Genomic DNA, 24,193 nt, shown 5'->3' on the forward strand with positions numbered 1-24,193 from the left:
CATTATTGGAACTTTCTCTCCAGAAGTTGATTCTTACGGAAAAAAATAGGAACATAACTGGCATTATATGTTAAAGGATGATCTTATCATTATATGATATCTCATTGAGACCCAAACTAATGTGTCTAAAATAATATCATTTTTATCACTTAAATGGGTATTTGTTTTTATCTTAGGGACTGCAGTTATGGGTCCTCCTGGACCCCCTGGCTTTCCTGGGGAAAGGGGCCAGAAAGGTGATGAAGGTCCACCTGGAATTTCCATCCCTGGCTCTCCTGGACTCGATGGACAGCCTGGGGCTCCTGGCCTCCCAGGACCTCCTGGCCCTCCTGGCCCTCACGTCCCTCCGGGTAAGCTATACTTTTCTCCTGTTAAGTTCCATTGTGGTTTTATATTTTGTTTTTATTTATCAGTGGATCTAGCTGGAGTTTGGCCTCATTCTTTGTGTTTCTGATACCAAAGAGATTCTACTGCTGCTTCCACTTTTGATTTTGGGTGATTCTTTGAAATTTAAATTTGCTCTTCAAATTATCACCAATATTATATTTTCCTTTTGCTTATATATAGGTGTATTGCTGCAGAGAAATAACGTGAAGATGGATCTCCCCCCCCCCCAACCTATCAGGCTTTCTTTTGGCTGAGTATTCCAGCTACTTTACAATTGGCTTGCTCTTCTTGCTCTGTCTTATCTCAGGTGATGAACTGTGTGAAGCAGGCCCTCCTGGCCCTCCAGGATCTCCGGGTGATAGAGGACTCCAAGGAGAACAAGGAGTGAAAGGTTTGATTCCTGTATCCATTCATTCATTCTTTCAAATCAGCAGCAAATCCCCTGTTTCTCCCACCCTGCTTCAGCCACTCACTCCCATGGTCATACCCCAGGACCATCCATTACCAATAATGCACACTTCCATAAATCTTGATTTCCTCCATACAATTTTCTGACAACTATACCCTGTCTTTCTAGCTCACTGCCTCTAATAACCTGACTCCAACATTCCTTCAGACTCATGGAAGCCTACCAGCTTTGACGATCCCTCAACCTTTCGATGTCCTTTCTTTTCTCTTAAGCCAGCTTAAATTCCATGATCAATCATTATACTCAGTCTCATGCAAAAACTCTTGACTCCTTTGCCCTCCTCTCATGCCATTGTACTCAAACTTGGAACAAAAGCCTAGCCCTGGTTATTCCAAATTATCATCTCTTCTGAGCCGGCACCTTCTCTTCTCTCTTGAAGCTTCTAACACCTCCTTTTCCATTCTCGTTTTTATATTCTAACTTTGCTTCCTCCTCCACTGACCATCAACCTGGGGCAATAATGAGAGAACTCTGAAATTGCCAGGACCACATTTACCCATCTCTTTGCCTCTGTGTCCATATATCCTGCCTTCCTGCCTGTTACTGTTACTGCTCCTATCTAAAGGAGTTCTTCTACTTGTACAATAGATTCCATTCCCTCTTGTTTCCCCAAAGATTTCATTCCAGAAACCCTTGTCTCTCTCATATCAGCAGTTTTCCCCTTTTACTGGATCATTCCCAGCAGTATACAAATATGCTTTCCCCACTTATCTAAAAAAATAGCATAATCCTACTTTCCCTGCCAGATACTGCTCTCTTCCTCTGCTTCCATTTGCAGCAAAACTCCTCAAGAATTTTCTCCTCACTGTCTCTAGATACTCTCCTTTCATTTTCTCTTAAATATACTCTAAAGCACCCTGGCCCGTCACTCCATAGATGCTGTTTTTATCCAGGTCACCAGCAGCCTATTCCCTGCTAATCCAAATGTTAAGTTTCAGTCCTTTTTTTTTTACTTGACTTTTTTCCCCATTCTTTTGTTTGTTTGGCCATGCCTACAGCATGTGGAAGTTCCCAGGACAGGGATTGAACCCATGCCACAGCAGGGACCCAAGACACTGCAGTGACTACGTCAGATCCTTAACCTGCTGCACCACGAGAGAACTGCAATTTTTCCATTCTTTAAACACTTCCCTTACTTGGTTTTCAATATATTATATACTGCGCTTTTTCTTCGTACTTCCCTGACACATTTTAGATAGATAGATAGATAGATAGCTAGGTAGGTAGGTAGGTAGGTAGGTAGGTAGATAGATAGATAGATAGATAGATAGATAGATAGATAGATAGTATAGACAGAGATATGTCTCTTTCTATATATACTCTCTCTCTCTCTCTCTCTCTCTCTTTTTTTTTTTTGGTCTTTTTAGGGCCTCACTCGTGGCATATGGAGGTTCCCAGGCTAGGGGTCCAATCAGAGCTGTAGCTGCCGACCTTCGCCACGGCCACATGGGATCCAAGCCGTGTCTGCAGCCTACACCACAGCTCACAGGAATGCCAGATCCTTAACCCACTGAGTGAGGCCAGGGATTGAACTTGCGTCCTCATGGATACTAGTTGGGTTCGATAACCTCTGAGCCATGACGGGAACTCCTATACTCTGTCTTTATATGTATATCTCTCTATATGTATACCTATCATCTCCTGTGTAACTACTATCTAAATCAAAATATAGAACTTCTCCAGGACTCTAGAAGACTCTTGTGCATCCTAGTCAGCACTCCTGAAGAGAACTACTTGTTTGAGCTTCTGTTAGACAGCTTGCCTAACCTTGAACTTTGTATAAATGGAATCATACAGTCTGGGCTCTTTTCTGTCTGGTGTCTTTGGCTTAATATTCTATCTGTTTGATAGATCCATATTTTCATTTGTAGCAATATTTTTTTCACTGCTCTTTGGTATTTCATTGAATAATTAGTCCTAAATATCAATTTTAATGTTAATGGACATTTGGTCTGGGACTATTATGAATAAAACTGCTATGAACAGTCTTATACATCTTTTTTAGGACAAAAACATTCATTTCTTCTTCTTCTTTGTTTTTTTTTTTTTTTTTTGGCCATACCTGTGGCATGTGGAAATTACTGGGCCAGGGATCGAACCTGCGCCACAGGGGTGGCAACGCCAGATCCTTAACCCACTGCACCACAAGGAAACTTCCACCATTCATTTCTGTTGTATACATACCTGGGAATGGAATCACTGGGTTATAGGGCAGGTGTAGCGTTTATTTCCATAAATATCACCCAACCATTTTACAAAGAGGATTTAGTTTCCATTTCCCATACAACTTAGTGATGCTGACCCTTTTTTTTTTTTTTTTTTTTAGGGCCTCACCTGCAGCACATGGAGGCTTCCAGGCCAGGGGTCCAATCAGAGCTGTTGCCATGGGCTCACAGCAACACCAAATCCCCAACCTACTGAGCAAGGCCACGGATCAAACCCGAAACCCCATGGTTCCCAGTCGAATTAGTTTCTGCTGCGCCACGACAAGAACTCCGATCCCTCTTATAGTTTGTACATTCTCTTTCTAAATTACATATCTTTTTCTATTTTTAATTGGGTCATTGGATATATGTATCACAAATATATTCTTTCATTCTGTGCCTTGCTTTTTTACTTGTGTCTTGTCTTGAACAGACGTTCTTAATTAAAGGAAGCCAAATTATTAATGTCCTCTTTCATGGTTAGTGCTGTTTATGTTCTGCTTTAGAAATAGTTGCTGGAGTTCCCGTCGTGGCGCAGTGGTTAACGAATCCCACTAGGAACCATGAGGTTGCGGGTTCGATCCCTGCCCTTGCTCAGTGGGTTAACCATCCGGCGTTGCCGTGAGCTGTGGTGTAGGTTGCAGACGCGGCTCGGATCCCGCGTTGCTGTGGCTCTGGCATAGGCCAGTGGCTACAGCTCCGATTCGACCCTTAGCCTGGGAACCTCCATATGCTGCGAGAGCGGCCCAAAGAAATAGCAAAAAGACCCCCCCCCAAAAAAAATAGAAATAGTTGCTTATCCCAAGGACCTCATGCTGTTCCTCTGTTTTCTTCTAGAAGCTTTATCATTTTGCCTTTTGTATTTTTATATTTGATCTATCTTGGAGTCATCCTTGAGTCCTCTCTTCTTTTCCATTCTATATATATCCATGGGAAAATCCCATTAGCTCTACTTTCAGATATATCCAGAATCTAACCAGTTCTCATCATTTTCTTTGCTGTTGCTCTGGAATGAGCTATCGTCTCTCTTCATTTCTTGCTGTTCTAGCCACTTACATGGTTACCCTGTTTACACTGTTGTGTTCTTAGCCCAACAACCTGGGTTTCCTTTTTAAACTTTTCATATCATGTTGCTTTTCTGTTTAATTTCTTCTCCCAGATTCTCATTTCACTCACAGTAAAAGCCACAGTCCTTACATTGGCTTGCGTGTTGTTTTATGATGTGTCACTCATTACTACCTGTTAACAGTCTGGCCAGGTTCCCCTTCCTTACTCTGTTCCAGCTATTTCGTTTCCTTGATGTTCCTTCTTTATGCCAGATGTGGCTATTCATTCTGCCTGGGCTGCGCTACAGTCATTATGCACACACCATGTCCTTTAAGGTTTTTTTTTTTTTTATGATATGTTGTCTTCTCAGTGAGGTCTCTCCTGACCACCCTATTTAAAATTGCAGGCTGCCACCCATCCCTATGTATAGCCAGTGCTAGAATGTGAGTACCATGAACGTATTGATTTTGTCTGTTTTGCTACCCATGTCTCACAGACACCTAGAACATTGCACATAGTAGGCACTCAATAAATATTGATCAAATGAATGGATTCTAGATGTAAGGCTTCTCTAACTACACTCTTAGGTAGGAATGTTGTCCCTTAGTGCTAACTTCTTTAGAACCTAGCCCAAGAAGGTATATGCACCACTTTGAATAAAGTTTGTTTTTTATTATGGTTTTCTCTAGGTGACAAAGGTGACACCTGCTTCAACTGTATTGGAACTGGTATTTCGGGGCCTCCAGGTCAACCTGGTTTGCCAGGTCTTCCAGGGCCCCCAGGTAAAACCTTCTACCTAGAGCGACCTTTAAAAATCTTTCTTGGCTAGATATTAGGGAGCTTAAAGTGTTAGAATGATGCCAATTTCTCACTTTATAGCTAGTCACCCATATACATACATAAGGAAATATGGTGTGTTACTCTCTGCTATGAAATAGATCATGCTCTTGTTTCCAGTACCTGAAGTCACCAACATTTTTTATTAAAGCATTTTGACAGTATTGGTTCAGGAAAAATATCTTCCTTATTCTCCTTATGGTGAGGAACCTGACTTATACAGAGTCAGGCTTCTTTCAGAAAACTGGAGAAATGTTCGTAACGCATGGCTCCTGAGTGTGGTTTCCAGTGGCAGAGATTCTAGTCCCTGGGATGTATCACATGTTATCATTAAGGACCAGGCCATCTGCTGGAGTTTGGCAACCAACTGCCAATACTCCTCTTTATCTCTTTTAGTTTTAAAAAATTAAAAAACATCTACGATATTCCTCTTTCACTATGTGACTCCTCCTTCCCCATTTCCAGTCAGAACCACGTTTGTTATTCATCAGGCCCACAATGCTTCTACCCAGCTGCCTCTTAGGAGATCTCAATGTAATATTCTCTTCACGTCACACTTTATGTCTGGGTCCGTCAGGGCTGCGGACTGACACCAGATCTCTTACATTTCTGTCTAGTGTGTTGCCAAAGGAACCAATTCATTTGGTGCTTGGAAACAGATTTTCAGTATGTCTTAACAGCTGCCCTTGGAAGTTGGCCGTCTAACCTTGTACCTCCAGTCTAGTGGTTTTCAAACTTGGGAGTATGTCAGTATCACTTGGAGGGCTTGTTAAAACACAGATTGCTGGATTCCCATCCCCAGAATTTCTGATTCAGCAGACCTAGGGTCAAGAGCCCAAGAATTAGCATTTCTAACTGATACCCCAGTGATGCTGACGTCACTGGTCCTGGAACCCATTTAGAGAGCCATTGCTTAGTGATGTTTTCTCAATGAGCACCAATCGGGTTCTCACTAACCAAATTTTAGAGAGTGACAAACCAAAGAAAGGACTCATAGGGATCTAGAAAAAGTGTTTAAGAAGAGAGAAAGATATGCAGACTTTGCCCTTACTTATCTCCTTTTCCCCTTGGCAGTGGGGGTGGTTATAGGAGCCTGAGCACTTCTCGGCATAGTACTTGGTGGCTGTGAGTTCTGAGAGGCTTTGGAATTGGAAATACCTAAATATGCAATGTTGTATACAACATGAAATGTTAGATTTACCTCAAAGAAGTGATGATTTCCTCCTCTTGAGAATTTAAAATAGGAAACTTGAAATGTGACTTGTTAAATGGATTGAGTAACATTCTTAATTTAAAACTTGACATCCTTCCTTGCTGATTTTTATATGAGGCTTGTCAGGAGTTCACGCTCCTAAAGCTCACGTTACTGTGCGTATGTGTGTGTTGTACGTTTGTGTGTTAGGATCCCTTGGTTTCCCTGGACAGAAGGGTGAAAAAGGACACGCTGGTGCAACCGGTCCCAAAGGATTAATAGTAAGTTTTGAATATATTATAGAATAAAAGAAGTAGAAGAAAGCCATTTACACTTGGATTTTTATTTGTGGGTATATACATAGAAGAAATTTAGTTTTCATATTAAATTATGATTTATTTGATTCTTTCACTCTTACGACTCACATGTCTCACTTGACTCATAGCTCTATGAACTAAATGTTATTGGACGGGTTAATGGGATAAACTGGAGAAAATATTAGAAGAAAAGAAACAGGTTTTCTTTTTCTCTTTCTTCTTTTTACCCTCTTTATTTCTTTTTCTCCCTCAGGGCATCCCAGGAGCTCCAGGTGCTCCAGGCTTTCCTGGATCTAAAGGTGAACCTGGTGACATCCTCACTTTTCCAGGAATGAAGGGTGAAAAAGGAGACTTGGGTTCCCCGGGAGCTCCAGGGCTTCCTGGTTTGCCTGGCACCCCTGGGCAGGATGGATTGCCAGGGCTTCCTGGCCCCAAAGGAGAACCTGTGAGTTGGTTTGATATTCTGGATTTTATGTCGTCAGATTGTTACTTAGTGGTGTTTCCCAGGATGGGCCTGATGCTGAGTTGAACATCCAATTGATGCTTAAAAGAACGTGGAGTTCCCGTCATGGCGCAGTGGTTAACAAATCCGACTAGGAACCATGAGGTTGCGGGTTTGATCCCTGGCTTTGCTCAGTGGGTTAAGGATCCAGCGTTGCCGTGGGCTGTGGTGCAGGTCACAGGCGCGGATTGGATCCTGTGTTGCTGTGGCTGTAGCATAGGCCAGCGGCTACAGCTCTGATGAGACCCCTAGCCTGGGAACCTCCATATGCTGTGGAAGTGGCTCTAGAAAAGGCAAAAAGACCAAAAAAAAAAAAAAAAAAAAAGAGAACTGATTATATATAGTAGTGGTACATTGTTATTGACTCTGTAGGGTTTCTTAACAACTCTATCTTTCTCTCAGTGGTTTTATTAGTTCCTTCTTCTTAAGCTATTACTATATTGAGTAATATTGGCTATGAATAGGTGGGCAGGAGGTTAGGATGCTTATGGGTCAGTGTGAGGTTCCCCTTCTCTTATCCCACATAGCCTCGTCTGGTTTTATTTAGACTTTAATGACAAAAGTCTAATTTAGGAGTTCCCATCGTGGTGCAGTGGTTAACGAATCCGACTAGGAACCATGGGGTTGTGGGTTCAATCCCTGGGCTTTCTCAGTGGGTTAAGGATCCGGCATTGCCGTGAGCTGTGGTGTAGGTTGCAGATGCGGCTCAGATCCCACGTTGCTGTGGCTCTGGCGTAGGCCGGTGGCTACAGCTCCGATTCAACCCCTAGCCTGGGAACCTCCATATGCCATGGGTGTGGCCCTAGAAAAGGCAAAAAGACAAAACAAAGCAAAGCAAAACAAAAGTCTAATTTGGTTTTTATATATATTTAACTTTTAGATTATTGTGTGTAGATGGCTATGTTAAATTGCCATAGACCTTAAAGTTTGAAGATAAATGAATAGAACCTTACTTTGTGTACAACAAAGTAGTACACAAAGTACAACAAACAGCCCAGGGTATTTAGGTAGAAACTGATGTTTTTTTAGTAAAATATTGGCTAGACGGTAAACTTCTTGACTTTTATGAGAATTTAAGCTTCATGAAGGCAGAGATTTTGGCCTCTTTTTTTCTTCACTGTGTCACCAGCACCTGGCACATAGTAGGAACTCAAAAAATATTTGTTGAAAGAATAAGTAAGTGGAGCAATCACACATACTATCTCATAACACACTATTTATGGCTGTATCGTTTCTCTAGTTGTACTTAGTAATACCAACCTACAGATAGCTGTTATATCTACATGTTTTTGTATTAAACCTTTTGCTTTTCAGGGTGGAATTACTTTTAAGGGTGAAAGAGGCCCCCCTGGAAACCCAGGTTTGCCAGGTCTCCCAGGAAATAGGGGGCCTATGGGCCCTATCGGTTTTGGCCCTCCAGGTCCAGTAGGTGAAAAAGGCATACAAGGAGTGGCAGGAAATCCAGGCCAGCCAGGACTACCAGGTGAGTTTATGGTGGTTGTTTTGTTTTTAGTTTGGTGCTTAAAAGCAGAAATGTATTATCTTTTGGCCATTCTTGGCTTCCTTTCATGAGAGTTGTGTTTCCCTGGCCGTTTATATTTGGGCTTTTCAGAGCTCCTTAGCAAGGAAACACGTGTGTGTGTGTGTGTGTGTGTGTGTGTGTGTGTGTGTGTGTGTGTGTGTGTGTGTGTGTGTACACTGTCTGGCCCTTAACAGAAAAATTTTGCCAGTCCCTGGGCTACAGTATATATTTAAGATTAGCCTTTTTTTGGCCCTGCATATGGAAGTTCCCAGGCCAGGGCTTGAACCTGAGCCACAGCAGTGACAATGCTCAGTTCTTAACTACTGGGCCACCAAGGAACTCCTGAAGATTAGCATTTTTGAGGCATAGAATAGCTACATCTTGTAATAATTCGAAACTAAGTAATTTTACCAATTTATACTCCCACCAGCAGTATTAGATATTTTTTGTTGCTCTGTATCCTCATAAACATTTTGTATTTTCATACTTCTACATTTTTGCCGATCTATTGAGTGTGATATATCTTGCGGAAGTTTTATTTTACATTTCTTTGATTGCACTGCTATTTAGCACCTTTCATATGTTTAGTGACCATTTGAATTTCCATTTGTAAAATGTCTATTCAAGTGTTTTGTCCATTTTTTTTCTGTTGGATTATTTGTTTTTATTTGTTTAGAGTAACATATATATTTTTTCTGTGTATTCATTCTTTGTTAGCTATTTATTTTGCAAAATTTTCATCTGCTACAACTTTCCATTTTCACTATCTGGTATCTTTAATAGATATCAATTTGAATGTAGTTAATTTATCAATCTTTTCTCTCATGGCTAGTGGTTTTTATATCATATTTAAGAAATCCATCTTTGTCCTGAGCCTATTTCAAGTTCTTATTTCAATTAATGAGAAGTAGGCACACTTGGACTTTGCACAGTAAAACCATAAAGTACCATTAGTGTACCATTAGTTAACCAAAATGAAATATTTTTCTTTCGATGTACATTTAAAAATATTTTTATTGGCATTGCCATTGTGGCTCAGCAGTAACAAACCCACTAGTATCCATGAGGATGAGTGTTTGACCCCTGGCCTCACTTAGTGGGTTAAGGATCCAGTGTTGCCATGAGCTGTGGTGTAGGTCGCAGACATGGTCAGATCCCACATTGCTGTGGCTGTGGTGTAGACCAGTAGCTGCAGTTCTGATTGAATCCCTAGCCTGGGAACCTCCATATTTCACAGGTGTGGCCCTAAAAAGCAAAAGTAAATAAATTTTAAAAAATGTTTATAGATACCATCTTCATGGACATGGTTAAAACTGTCATCTGCTTTTCTCTTGGAAATTCACCCTTCTGTTTGGTATTGTCCTTGAAAAAATATATAGGATTGTTTTTCTTTTTTTTTTCCCCCTCTTTTTAGGGCTGCACCTTCAGCATATGGAGGTTCCCAGGTTAGGGGTCTAATCGGAGCTACAGCTGCCAGCCTACGCCACAGCAACACAGGATCTGAACTGCCTGTGCGACCTATGCCACAGCTCATGGCAACGCCCAATCCTTAACCCACTGAGCGAGGCCAGGGATCGAACCCGCAACCTCATGGCTCCTAGTCAGATTTGTTTCTGCTGTGCCACGATGGGAACTCCTAGGATTGTTTTTCTTATGTATTTTTGTTAGTTTGCATTTTCCAAAGATTATATATACTTTCTTTTTTGTTTTAATGAATGGAGATCTTTAGGCAAGCAAACACTTCTCATTCACTCTTAATTCTCACTTGTTCTTTAGGTCCTAAAGGCGATCCCGGTCAGACCATAACCCAACCAGGGAAGCCTGGCCTACCTGGTAACCCAGGCAGAGATGGTGAAGTAGGTCTTCCAGGTATGTGAGGAATTTATTTGACCATGTCTTCAATACTTATTGGCTTCTTTCTTTGGCTTTTTCCAAAAAGCTTCTGTTTCTCCATAGGTGAACCTGGACTCCCAGGCCAGCCAGGCTTGCCAGGAATACCTGGTAGCAAAGGAGAACCAGGTATTCCTGGAATTGGGCTTCCGGGACCACCTGGTCCCAAAGGTATGTAGGACCGGGTAGCAGGTAAGGTAGGTTAGCTGGTTAGTGTGTTATTATTCTTTGATAGAGGTCACACAACAAACAAAATATATTAGCTGTAACTTTTTTCTATGTAAAATAAAGCATGTAGATGAAAAGTCACAGAATGGAGTTCCCATGATGGTGCAGCGAAAACGAATCCAACTAGGAACCATGAGGTTGTGGGTTCCTTCCCGGCCTCACTCAGTGCGTTAAGGATCCTTGCTCACTGGACGTCGCCATGAGCTGTGGCATAGGTCACAGACAGCTCAGATCCTAAGTTGCTGTGGCTGTGGCATAGGCCAGCGTCTGTAGCTCCGAGTAGACCCCTAAACTGGGAACCTCCATATGCTGAAGGTGCAGCCCTAAAAAGAAAAAAAAAAAAAAAGAAAGTCACAGTATGTATGCACTAGAGTTTTACTGTGTTTGTCTACAACATTCCAGACAACAAAATAACCTAAATTGTAGATACGCAAAAATGATATATAAGCTTTAAAAATCACAGCAGTTATTGTCTTGCGTGTTCACCATTGTATTTTCAGGGCCCAGAAAATTTCCTGGCACATAGTAAGCACTCAATAGGTATTCGTTAAATGAATGGATTGTGTTAAGCATAAAACAGATTTATTGCACTGATATATCTAAGTAATGTTTTATCCTAAATCATATTCTCTTGATTTACTGAAATTTTTAGGCCTGTTGCTTTCAGTTCTTTTTTATTCCAAACAGAATTTTTCTCATAAATGGCAAGAATGTGCATTGGTCTGAAAACAGTGCTTAAACATGTCCTTACTCATTCATACTAAGTGACATCAAAAGAGTCAGATTTGATTGTGCGTGCACGTGTGTGTGTGTAATATCTATAATTGTTTTTAGCTCATTTCCAGAAGTGCATGGTATACCTTTTATCATACTGCATCCAGATGTAAGCAGAAGAAAAGTTTTTCTGCATCTCTGTACTGGATTCATTCCTTAAGTTTAGTTCTATCTCCTTGGTAATAGCTTCTTTCTTCTTCCTTTAGAATGGCATGTCTTCCACACATAATTAGCCCTATTTAAAACTGATAGGCATAAAGTGATTGAGAAGGAATATTAGGTATTTATAAGGCTACTTATAGGACCCTGAGTATTCTTCTAGACTGTCATTGTGATTTTAACATTCTTACTGTAGTCATTAAGCATGATTGGATAGGGTCCAACTATCAGTTGGGAGTTTGGGTATCTTTCTTAAAGTGTCTTCTCTTCAGAGATTAACAAAGGACCTATAATTTTACAGGTTTTCCTGGAATCCCAGGACCTCCAGGAGCACCTGGGGTACCTGGAAGAATTGGTCTAGAAGGGCCTCCTGGGCCACCAGGCTTTCCAGGACCTAAGGTCTGAGACATTTTGATTTATTCTTTCCTCTTTTTCTATTTCTTCTACTTTCTTTAGCCTTCTCTATTTTTTCTTAGACGTTATCTCGTCTTCACTATATCAATAAAACAACTGATTGTATTTGTATTTAATAATATTTAACTCCAAATAGTTTTTAATCATCCCAGAGGTCAAATTGGAAGCCAAAAAAAAAAAAAAAAGAAGTTTCTGAACCTGTTTTAGAGAGACCAGTTATTGGATGCTATAAGATAATATAATCATTAGCACCCCGTGTGCTTTTCTATAGTATCACCATTCCATTTAATCTCTGTTCATGTCTGTGGGATGATTGGTTGAAATGATGTTGAATATCATGTTGAGAACTTATACTGTTTCCCTCTGTCTCATTTCCATCTCAGATACATAATGCAAATCACTACTATTGACTTTTATAATAGTAATAATAATAATAATAATACTGTGTTTGAATTAGTTTCCATTCTCTTATAACATTTTAGCTAATCTAAAACTCTTCTTACTCGACCCTAAGCAAACTGCTGTGGTACATAATTATCCTATTCCTGTATTTCCTCTATGCTTAATTTATTTAAAATTCCTATATTTTCACATTTACTACCTTTTGTCCCATGGAAAGAAAAATTGACCATGACCCCATTTCTCAAGAGAGATCACTTCTCTATGGATTAATTGTTTTTATTTTATTTTCAATCTTTTTGAACGAACACAAAAGTGAAAGGAATAATACAGTGAACTTTCATATATCTGTCACTCAGATTCCAAAATAATCAGGATTTTATCATGTTTGTTTCATCGATTCCTTTTTTCTTTGATGAAATATTTTAACCCAAATCTCAATATTGTATCATTTCACCTATAAATATCTCAGTATTCATTTCTAAGTAAATGGACATTTTATATAAAACCCACAATGACATTATCGTACTCAGTCAAATTTGAAATAATCATCTAATACTCAGTCTATAATCACATTTCTTCACTTGTGTTCTTTAATCTCATGCTCTCTCAGTTATCTCTTTCTTGTCTTGAAACCAGACCAAATAATTAAATTTGTTTTACTAAGCCTTGTTTCCCATCCTTCCAGATGTTGCATACTAATTACTTTTCATTTAATTATCCTACTCCCTCTCCCATGGAGGGGGTATTACTTTATATTTTCTGCTTTACGTTCTCTGCAGTAAGTAATAAACACCCCAAAAGAGTCATGGGAGTTTTGTTGTGTTTTGTTATGTGTATGCTCAAGGGAGAACCAGGATTTGGGCTACCTGGGCCACCCGGGCCTCCAGGACTCCCAGGTTTCAAAGGAATACTTGGTCCAAAAGGAGATCGTGGTTTCCCAGGACCTCCAGGTCCTCCAGGACACGCTGGCTTGGATGGGCTACCTGGACCAAAAGGTATGGAGGCTGTTGCTATTTCTCAACTTGCTTTTAACTTTTGTAGAAATAGAAACTCTTGAGAAAGTTTATGGTGCTAAGTCCAATTAACTGGAAAGCCTACACTGCCACTCTGTCATGGCTTTTAAAAAATGATCCACTGGTATTTTTTGTGTGTTTTATTTCATTGTATAGATGATGTAATCATGCATGTACAAAAGTAGCAATTTTATAAGAAGTTTTCCCTTAACCCCATCTCCATCCAGGATGTTCTTCCCCTTCCCATATGTAGCCATTTTTTGTTACTTACTTATCTTTCTAGTGTTCCTTCATAAAAATACAAACCAGTAAAAATATATACTTTATTTTCTACCTTTCTCAAAAGATAGAATACTACCTTTTGACTTTTTGCACCTATTTAATTTAACCTAATATCACTCCATATCAGTACAGAGATCAAGATTTTACAAAAAAAAAGTAGCTACCTAGTATTGAATTGCTTGGGTATACCATAATTTATTCTACAAGTTGCTAGTTGCTAGATTGGGATTTTTGCCAATCTGTTGGAAACAAGTGGGTATCTTCAGTTTTTTTAAACATTTAATGGTGAAAAATTTCAAACACACAGAAAAATTAACAACAATTGTACAGTGAAAAACCATATATCCACCATCTATATTCTCTAATTAACGTTATCTATCTACCAATATTTTATTTTTAAAACATACACACACACACACACACACACATATATATATATATAGCAAAGTAGAAGGAATTTTATAGTGACTACCCTATACCAATCATTTATATTCTGTCAACATTTTACTAACATAATTTGTCACGTATTTCTCAATCCCTCTCTCCTTTCATTGACTTATTTTTGATTCATTTCAAAGTAAATTTCAACATCAGTACACTTCTCCCTAAATGCTGCAGCAGTCATGTCATTAACTACTATTCTATGGTTTTTTTTTTTCCTTCTGATACAAATTCACATTAAATGAAATGCACAAATCTTACTGGTACATTTGCTGGATTTTAACAAATGCATACTCTTGTATAACCAAAGCCCTATCAAGATGCAATCCTAAAAGTATCCCTTTGGCCCTTCTCTCAGTTCTTACCCCAGCATCCACGGTGGTAACTATACTATAATGATATTTTTCATAAGAAATCAATTCTTCCTGTTCTAGAAATCTATATGGCATTATACAGCATGTACATTTCTTTATAAAGCTTCTTTCACTCAGATTATTGTTTTTGAGATTAATTCATGTTGCCATGTTTATCAGCAGTTCTTTTTTTAGCATTTTACTGTATAAATAAACCAAAGCTTATTTATTCATTATCTGTTGATTGACACCTAGATTATGTCAAGTTTTTGGCTATTATGAGTAAAGCTGTTAAGAACATTTTTTACCAGTTTTTAAAAAATGAATATGTGCTTTCCTTTTGCTTGAGTAAACATCTAAGAGAATTATTGGGTCCTAAGAGAGGTGTGTGTTAGTGTTTAAGAAACTACTAGAACTTTTTTTTAAGGGCCACACCTGTGGCATGTGGACGTTCCCAGGCTAGGAGTCAAATCAGAACCCACAGCAACGCAGCCTGCACCACAGCCTACACCACAGCCATAGCAACACAGGATCTGAGCTGCGTCTGTGACCTACACCACAGCTTATGACGCTGGATCCTTAACCCACTGAGCGAGGCCAAGGATCAAACCTATATATCCTCATGGATACTAGTCAGGTTTGTGATGCACTGAGCCACAATGGGAACTCCAAAACCACTAGAACTTTTTCAGGCAACCCTTGTTGGTATGAATGTAAGTTGGTGCAGCCACTGTGGAAAACAGCACTGGGTTTCTTCAAAAAAAACTAAAAATAGCGCTACCATATGATCCAGCAATCCCACTCCTGGGTATATATCTGAGGAAAATAAAAGCATTAATTTGAAAAGATTATATGCTCTCAGTGTTCACAGCAGCATAATTTACACTAGCCAACATATGGAAACAACCTAAATGTCCACTGACAGATGAATGGATAGAGAAGGTATGGTGTATATACATTCAGTGGAATACTACTCAGCCATAGAAAAGGATGATGTTTTGCCATTTGCATCAGTTTGGATGGATTTGCAGGGTATTATGCTAAGAGAAATAAGTCAAATAAAAATACCATATGATATCACTTCAATGCGGACTCTTAAAAATACAACAAATTAGTGAATAAAACAAAAAAAGCATACTCAGAGAGAACAAACTCATGATTACTAGTGGGGAGAGGGAAGAGGGGAGGATCAAGATAGGGGTAGGGGATTAAGAGGTACAAACTACTATGAATAAAATAAATAAACTACAAGGATATATTTTACAGCACAGAGAATATAGCCAATATTTCATATTAACTGTAAATGGAGTATAACCTTTAAAAAATGTGATTCACTGTTGTACACCTGAAACTTACATAATGTACATTAATTATAAGTCAATAATGAAAAATAAACTACTAGAGCTTTTCTCAAAATTGTTAATATCATTTTCTAATCAATATGACATGGGGAGTTCCTTATCGTGGCTCAGGGGAAACAAATCTGACTAGTATCCATGAGGATCCCTGGCCTCGCTCAGTGGGTTAAGGACCCGGCGTGGCTGCGAGCTGTGGTGCAGGTCGCAGACGCAGCTCGGATCTGGCGTTGCTGTGGCTGTGGCATAGGCCAGTGGCTACAGCTCCGATTCGACCCCTAACCTGGGAACCTCCATATGCTGCAGGTGTGGCCCTAAAAAAAGACCAAAAAAAAAAAATGATATGAAAGTTTTAGTTGTCCCACAGTCTCTGCAGCATTTGGTGTTTATGAGTCTTTTCATTTTTGAATTTTGGTAGATGTGTTGGTAACCTTTGGTTTCAGTTTGCATTTCCCTGATGACTAATGATGTTGAGTTCCTTTACATGTATTGGCGGGTTATTTACATACACATGCAGATATTTTTCCTACTTTAAAATATGGCTTGTTTTTATTGTTAGTTGAAAGTGATCTTTACATACGCCAAATACTTGTTCTTTTTAAGATATGTTTATGAGTATTTTCTCCCTCTGTGGCTTGCCTTTTCATTTTCTTTTTCTTTTTATCTTTTTGTCCTTTTAGGACTACACTTGTGGCATATGGAGGTTCCCAGGCTAGGGGTCCAATCGGAGCTGTAGCCGCCGGTCTATGCCAGAGCCACAGCAATGCCAGATCCGAGCCACATCTGCCACCTACACCACAGCTCATAGCAACGTCGGATCCTGAACCCACTAAGCAAGGCCAGGGATCGAACCCACAACCTCATGGTTCCTAGTCGGTTTTGTTTCCACTGCGCCACGATGGGAATTCCCTTTTTATTTTCTAATCATTGTATTTTGATGAGCAAAAGTTTTAAATTTATTGATATTTCATTTAGCATTTTTTCTTGTATGATTATTTTCTGTTTTGTCTAAGAAAAATTTCCCTGTTCCAAATTTGCTAAGATATTCTGTTTTATAAGTTTCCTAGTTTTAGCTTTTATGTTTGATACTATCACCTACTTCAAATAATTTTTGCTCAGCATCATTTGTTTAAAATAGCTCCCCCTTCATTTGATTATGTTGGTGTCTGTGTCAAAAATCAAATGAATGTATATGTGTGGGTCTATTTCTGTGCCGTCAATTCTGCTTAACTGTTTTACTGTCCTTAAGTCAGTACCAACTGTTTGTATTACAGTAGCTTTATAGTAATACTTGATGTCAGGTAATTTAAATCCTCCAACTTTGTTATATTTTAAATTTTTCTTTGGATGTCCTAGGTCCTTTGTCTTTACTCTCAGGGTAGTTTAAATTTGTAATTCCATTTCTATGAGTGCAGTTGACCATCTTTTCATATATTCAAGGGATATACATATTTTTTCCTGTAAACTGCTCGTGTCCTTTGCTCATTTCTTTATTGGTTTCTTCTATCTCCTTGATTTTGATTCCCCTAATTATATATAAGAATATAAGTAATCTATCTGGCTTGGCAATTGCTTTTTTTTTTTCACTTATGGTTTGAAAAGACTCTCCTGGTCAATATTTCGTACCCCGGAGAATTATCTGAACAGCCCCATGCTCCTGAAATATGATGGATTGATTCCCATTAAAGCAATAGGGCAGTGTAGCCAAATTTAACTAGGCTATATTCTGTCATCAGGAGCCCCAAACTGCCCCAATACAGATTGTTCTCTGATAAGCTCTTTTAAAAATATCTGTCTGTCTTTGAGTAAACAATTCTGGCCAACTATAAACTGTAACACTCAAGGTTACAGGCGGTGTTTCCCCCATCTTGGACTTATGACCCCAGAAATTGCAAATTGAAACATTCCAAACAGTAAGTTTGCAGCAGTCAGTCTCCATATATAAATTACTCACTAACTGTGCTTTTTTTAATGAAAATATTCTTGTGACAGAGCTTTGGAAGAAAAGGGTTGCTGTCTGTTTTAAACATTAACTCCTTATTAAGCATTTGCCTAACCTTTGACAGGAAGTTTAGGATCCCCATATCCTAATATGAATCATTCTCAAATATTAAAACCCCAATATAGTTCCTAAAGTGCCAGAAGAAATAGCATTTGGGATTTTCTGCCACGTAATTCCTTCATTCTTCAAACATTTATTATGTTCTTATTCTGTGTGTGGTACTACTTGAATCATTAAGAACACAAAGGCATCAACTATGCTCTTGAAGATCTCAGAGATTGTTCTTTAGTAAGAAAATTTAGGTGGCATCACTATGATAGTGGTTATCTCAACAGGAAAATTTATGAATATGTATCACTAATATTTTGGACCAATAGACCACAATCAAAACACAGCTAGCAGATCACAATAAAAATTCACCCACCAGGTAAACTTATACTAGTGGCTGGGCATCAGAACTTAGTAACTAAACTTTTGGAGAAATTGATAAAACATTTTCAAGGTGACATAGTGACCAATAATAAATTAATGAGGCTAATATCCATCAGGAAAAAACTATATGAGGAAGAAATTGTACTTAAGACTAAACACTGGAATTGTTAAACAAAAAATTTAAAAAAAAAGATGACTTTGGAAGCATTCAGTTTGCCTCATATGTTACTTTTTTTCAAGGCCTCATCTCAGGTGCCTTGGGAAGCTTCATATAGGATGTGACATTTGAACTGAATCTTTAGAGAAAGAAGTTCCAGGTAGCAGAAATAATGTGCAAAATATATTTGTAACAAATAGAATGGTTTGTAAATGTTAAAATAATAAGTAATATATAGTTTGTAAAAAAGCTATATTATATCTAGAAATTAATAAAAATGTGCCTAATGCATTTGTGGAAAAAAAATCTCTATTATTAACAACTTGAAAAGGGATAGAAGTGCTTGGTTGATAAATCATATGTGTAAATGGGAAGACTCGTGGATATCAGTTCTTCCCAGATTTGTCTGCAAGTATAGTGCATTTTCAATGAGAATTCAAGTAGGAATTTTTTGGACTTGACATAACTGATTCTGAAACTTAACACTTGGCAAAAATATACTAAAACATTCTGCAAAATTGTTGTAATTCTAAATTTATGAACCAGTGCTCAAACATACAAGTAGATGAACGTAATATAATGTGTTCAGAAACATATTCATGTATAAATAGAAATTTAGTATTTCACAGAAGTGTCATAATTACCCAGTAGGGAAAGAATAGGTTCTTTAAAAGTCAATATTGAGTAAACGGTCTCAACTAAATGAATTTCTGGTGCACAGTAGGCAAATGCTTAATAAGGAGTTAATGTTTATTTTATTTTTTATTTCATTTTTTTCAGTTGATTTATTTTTATTTTTTTGTTATTTCCCCAATACAAAATGAAGTTCTTTGAAAAGATCAATAAAGCAGATATACTTCTAGCCAGGCCAATCAAGAAAAAAAAGGAAGATATGCATGTCATCCATATTAAGAATAAAAAAGGGTCATTACTATAGACCCTACAAACTTTTGAAGACTAATAAGGGGCACTACTAATAGTTACATGCCCATAAATTTGACAACTTAGATAAAATGGATGAATTTTCTTGACAGATACAAACTGTTGGAGATCACTGAAGAAGAAATAGGTAATCCAGATATTTATTAAAAAATTTAATTTGTAGTTAAAATCCTACCAATAAGAAAAACAGAGGTCTGAATACCATCACCGATCAATTCAAATGAGCATTTAAAGAAGCAGTAACACCAGTTCCACACAATCTTTTCACAGAAATAGAAACATATAAAATGATTATACCCTACAACCAAATAAGGTTTACTTTAGAATATAAGACTTATTTGAAAATCAGTGTAATTACAATAGCTAAAACAGTCTGAGAAAGAAGTACAGAACTGGATGATTCATAGCACTTCAGACCTTAATATAAAGCCACAATAATTAAGTTAGTATGGTATATATGAAATTATATGCACAGAGATTAATGGAACATATCAAGGTGTCCACAAAAGGAATACTTGCCCAGTTTGAGTTTGTTCGTTTTTTACAAAGTTACAGAGACAATTTTAATAGAAAAATAAGTCTTTAAACAAATGGTGCTAAATTAATTGGACATCCATGTATAAAACAAAACAAAGCAAAAAATGAGCGTAGGTCCATACTTGATACCTTGTTCAAAAAATAAGACCCAAAGTGGTAAAACTTTGGGAACAGAGGCAGGCAAAGGTTTTCTTCTTTTTTACTTTTTATTAGGGTATAGTTGATGTACAGTGTTGAGCCAGTTTCTTCTGTACAGCATAGTGACACAGTCATACACACACACACACACACACATATATATGTTATATGTAATTAATATATAATCTATATAATTAATACATAACATACAATATAATATATATACATACATACACACATATATACACACATTCTCTTTCTCATATTATCTTCCATTATGGTCTATCCCAAAAGACTGGATGTATTTCCTGTGCTATATAGTAGGATCTCATTGCTTATCCATCCTAAATGTAATAGTTTGCATCTACCAACCAAAAATTTCTCATCCATCCCAATTCTTCCCCCCTCCCCCTGGCAGCAACCACAGATATGTTCTCTTATGTCTGTGAGTCTGTTTTTGTTTTGTGGATAGGTTCATTTGTGCCATATTTTAGATTCCTCATATAAGTAAAATGAGTTCCCGCTGCAGCGCAATGGGATCAGTGGTGTCTTTGGAGCACTGGGACGCAGGTACAATCTTTGGGTTGCAGCAAAAGTTTTCTATAAAGGGCCAGATAGTAAATATTTTAGTCTTTGAGGCCCACCCATGGTTTTGTCACATAATCTTTGCTTGCCCTCTCCCACTCTTCCCCCCCTCACTCTTTTACAACCTTTAAAAATGTAGAAGCTATAGTTAGCTCACAGAAAATTCAAAATTGGGCCAACAGGCCACATTTAGCCCACAGGCAATACTTTACTGTCCTTGTTTTAGACAAAATCATAGGAGAAAATCTTGCGATTGTAGGGTAGGCAAAGAACTGTTAGATACAACATCAAAAGAACAATCCATAAAATTTTTAAAAAGTTTTATATCATTTATCTGACAAAGGACTTGTAACCAGAATAATATGAACTTTCAGAAGTCAGTAATAAGGAAACAATCAAATTTAAAGGATACAGTTGGAAACATGAGCAAAAGATTTAAACAAATGTTTTGTGGAAGACCATATAATTAGTCATCTAGGAAATTCAAGTTAAAACTACAGTGAGATACTTCTTATCCTATCAAAATAGGCTTCAAAAAAGAAAGAAACGTGACAATACCAAGTGCTGCCAAGGATGCAGAGTAACTAGAACTCTTATACATTGCTAGTTAGAATGCAAAAAGGTACAGCCACTTTGAAAAACAGTGAGAAATTTTTATATGGAGTTAAATATACACTTACCAAATAACCTAGCAATCACACTCCTAGTTATTTATCCAAGAAAAATGCGAACCTTCACACAAAAACCCAAAGATCCATATTCATAACTGCTTTATTCATAATCACCAAGAATTGGGAAAAGCCTGAATGTCCTTCAACTGGTAAATATATGAACAAATTATAGCATGTTCATATAATGGAATAATCTCCAGCAATAAAAAGTTACAAACTACTGATACAAAGAACAAGATGGATGACTCCAAATGCATTATGTTAAGCTAAAGAAGATGTGCTCAAAAACTACATAATGTATGGTTGTATTTTTATAACATTCAGGAAAAGGAAAAACTATCAAACATAACATACATCAGTGGTTGCCAGGGTATTAGGGTGTGGGGAGGGGTTGACTACAACCAGGCATAGGGAGCCTTTTGGGTTAATGGAACTCTAGCTCCCCCTGTCTTCTACATCTTGATTTTGGTTGTGATTATATGATTGTATATGTTTGTTAAAACCCATCAAAGTATATATTAAAAATAGTGAATTTTATTATATGTAAAACAATTTAAAGTATGAGGGATAAACAGAAGATACAGAGAGGGACAGCAAAATTCCTAAGGTCAAAGAGATATTTTATTGCTGATGGGAGAAGCTTGAGCATGTTTATAGGCCATGGGCCCACATTAGTAAATAGGAAGTTAGAGGTTTATCTACCCTAAGAAAAGTTAATTTGAAAATATTTTTAAACTTATAGGTACTTGTGGAAGATGAGTTGCAAGTAAAAGAAATGTATGGTTTTTAATCTTTTGTACTATTTGTGAGGTTGATGTAAGTACTAGAGTTGAGTACTCAGCATAAGTGAAGCTATAAATCTGTAACTTTTAATGTATTCCCTGTCATCTGCTCTGGGTACTTAGGTGTATTTTTCTTAATCAATGATAGCTTTTCAGGATCTCTGATTAATATAATGTACCCTTTCACATGGGTATTGTGGTTCCTAAAGACTAGTGACACAGTTGCTGTTGTTTTTACTATCTAAACTGTATTTATTCATTAAAGGTGACATTGGACCAAATGGACAACCTGGGCCAATAGGACCTCCTGGGCTGCCAGGAACAGGTGCTCAGGGACCACCAGGGCCACCAGGGATTCCTGGACCAATAGGCCAACCTGGTAAGATTGGACTAAATGTGCATTTTGTAGCACTCATTGTGTATTGTAGTGTTTGGTTAGCTCCTCAGTAAAGTGTAACCTGTGTTACAGTTTTCTAGAAAACAGATTTGACAGTTAACACGTCTACTTATATAATTATGTAAAAGTAAAGGAATAGAGATCACAGCATAAGAGCGACTTTAATCCCTGATATTTCCCCTCCTGTTCTTTTTTAATTAATCTATTAACAGTAATGTAACTTAACAATTACAGTATGTTGCCATGGGTTGTCATTGTTAAGCTGGTCACAACCTAAGAATCCTAGACCTAAGAACTTCTAGTGCTAATCATTTCAGACCTGAATAGCTATATAGCATTAAGAGACCTTTGTAGAACCTCTTAACATTTCTTAGCCCATGAGAACTAGGGTTTAAAAAGTTTTATTAAAAATATTTTTTAGGCATTCTCATTTAAAAAAATAAAACATGAGTTTAGTTGACTTTCCATCTCTTTTGCCCCTAAAGCAGCAGGTACTTTGCAACTCATGAGCACTCTAAGATTTTTTATATGAGTACTCAAAAAAGTTTTGTCAGCTTGTAACCTAGTGGAGAATCATGTGGTTCCTCTACATTTGTGTGAGAGCTTACTTGAGTTTGTGGATTCTGAACCATCTGGTGATGTGAATTATTTTTATCTTAATCTGGATAAGCATAGTGGCCACTTGGGCCAACATTGTATTATTGCAAAGGACTATAATAATTTATAAAATTAAAACTAATACGGGACATTTAATCATTCCTTAATTCACATGAATATGTCAGATGACTTCATAACAATGGAATATATTTTCTGACTTTAAATGCCAATGAGAATTTTGTTAGTTATTACACTAAAATCTAGAAACACTGATTAACAATATAAAAAACCTTGAAAGTAAAGTTTATTTTTGTTTATGTCCTATTTTAAACATTTATTGTATGGCACATTGTACATTTTTTATGACGCCCTAATATGTCACTACTGACTTAAAAATAAGAAAACTTACAGTGGTACTTTGGACCAATTCGTTAAAAAGTCTGCTTCAACATTCATGAGAAAACCATCTGTCCAACTAGCATAAAAGAGGGATTTTGAGAAAAGAACAATTAATTTTTAGGTTTGGGCATTATAGTCTTGGCCTGTTGTTTCATAAAATGGCTAAAATGAATTTATCTTTTCTGTTATGTTTTGTCATTTATTTTATTTCCCAAAATTGCATAAGGTTTTGGAGGCTTCTTGAATTATTAAATCACAGCTAAGCAAGGATAAAAAGAGAACCCTGTTGATACCAATCTGAACAAAATAAAATGTATTTATTAGTGCTTTATGCTTTTTAAAATTCAGCTAATACTCTACAATGTTTCATTCATCCAGTGTTCTCTCTCTTTCCAACTGATAGATACATAGGTGCATTTTTAAAGTCTAGATAGGATGGACAGGGCAAAAAGTAATGGTGCTGAATTTAATCTCATCTCTTTCTTCTGTAAATGTATCCTTTGCCATAGAATTCAAGATCTTAACTCACATGATTCAGCAAACAAGGGAAGTTAGCAGCAATTGTCATGCAAATGCATTTGAATTAATTTTTTATTAACATAGAAATGTTCTCAAATTTTTTTAACCACAGAATGGCCACATTTTCTATTTGCTAATAATTACAAATACTCAATGTTAAAGTACATTTTATTTATGTCACCAAAGCAGAATATTATCTTAGTCCATTTAAAAAATATCATAGCAGGATCATCAGCAAGGCGACTAC

At 37.5% G+C, this 24,193-nt stretch overlaps 1 protein-coding gene across 3 annotated transcripts in view; it reads left to right on the forward strand.

The window, feature by feature from the left end:
* Positions 1-24,193, forward strand: part of COL4A5 (collagen type IV alpha 5 chain) — a 224,470-nt gene that overhangs the window by 140,236 nt on the left and 60,041 nt on the right. For all 3 annotated transcript variants that reach the window (XM_021080779.1, XM_021080778.1, XM_021080780.1), the window contains exons 20-30: positions 177-350; positions 695-778; positions 4,797-4,889; positions 6,347-6,417; positions 6,707-6,898; positions 8,270-8,438; positions 10,254-10,346; positions 10,434-10,538; positions 11,830-11,927; positions 13,189-13,339; positions 22,300-22,413. In XM_021080779.1, the coding sequence (XP_020936438.1) occupies positions 177-350; positions 695-778; positions 4,797-4,889; positions 6,347-6,417; positions 6,707-6,898; positions 8,270-8,438; positions 10,254-10,346; positions 10,434-10,538; positions 11,830-11,927; positions 13,189-13,339; positions 22,300-22,413 (1,344 nt within the window). The remainder of the gene's footprint in view (positions 1-176; positions 351-694; positions 779-4,796; positions 4,890-6,346; positions 6,418-6,706; positions 6,899-8,269; positions 8,439-10,253; positions 10,347-10,433; positions 10,539-11,829; positions 11,928-13,188; positions 13,340-22,299; positions 22,414-24,193) is intronic.

Source organism: Sus scrofa, chromosome X, assembly GCF_000003025.6.
Source record: "Sus scrofa isolate TJ Tabasco breed Duroc chromosome X, Sscrofa11.1, whole genome shotgun sequence".
NCBI lineage: Eukaryota > Metazoa > Chordata > Mammalia > Artiodactyla > Suidae > Sus > Sus scrofa.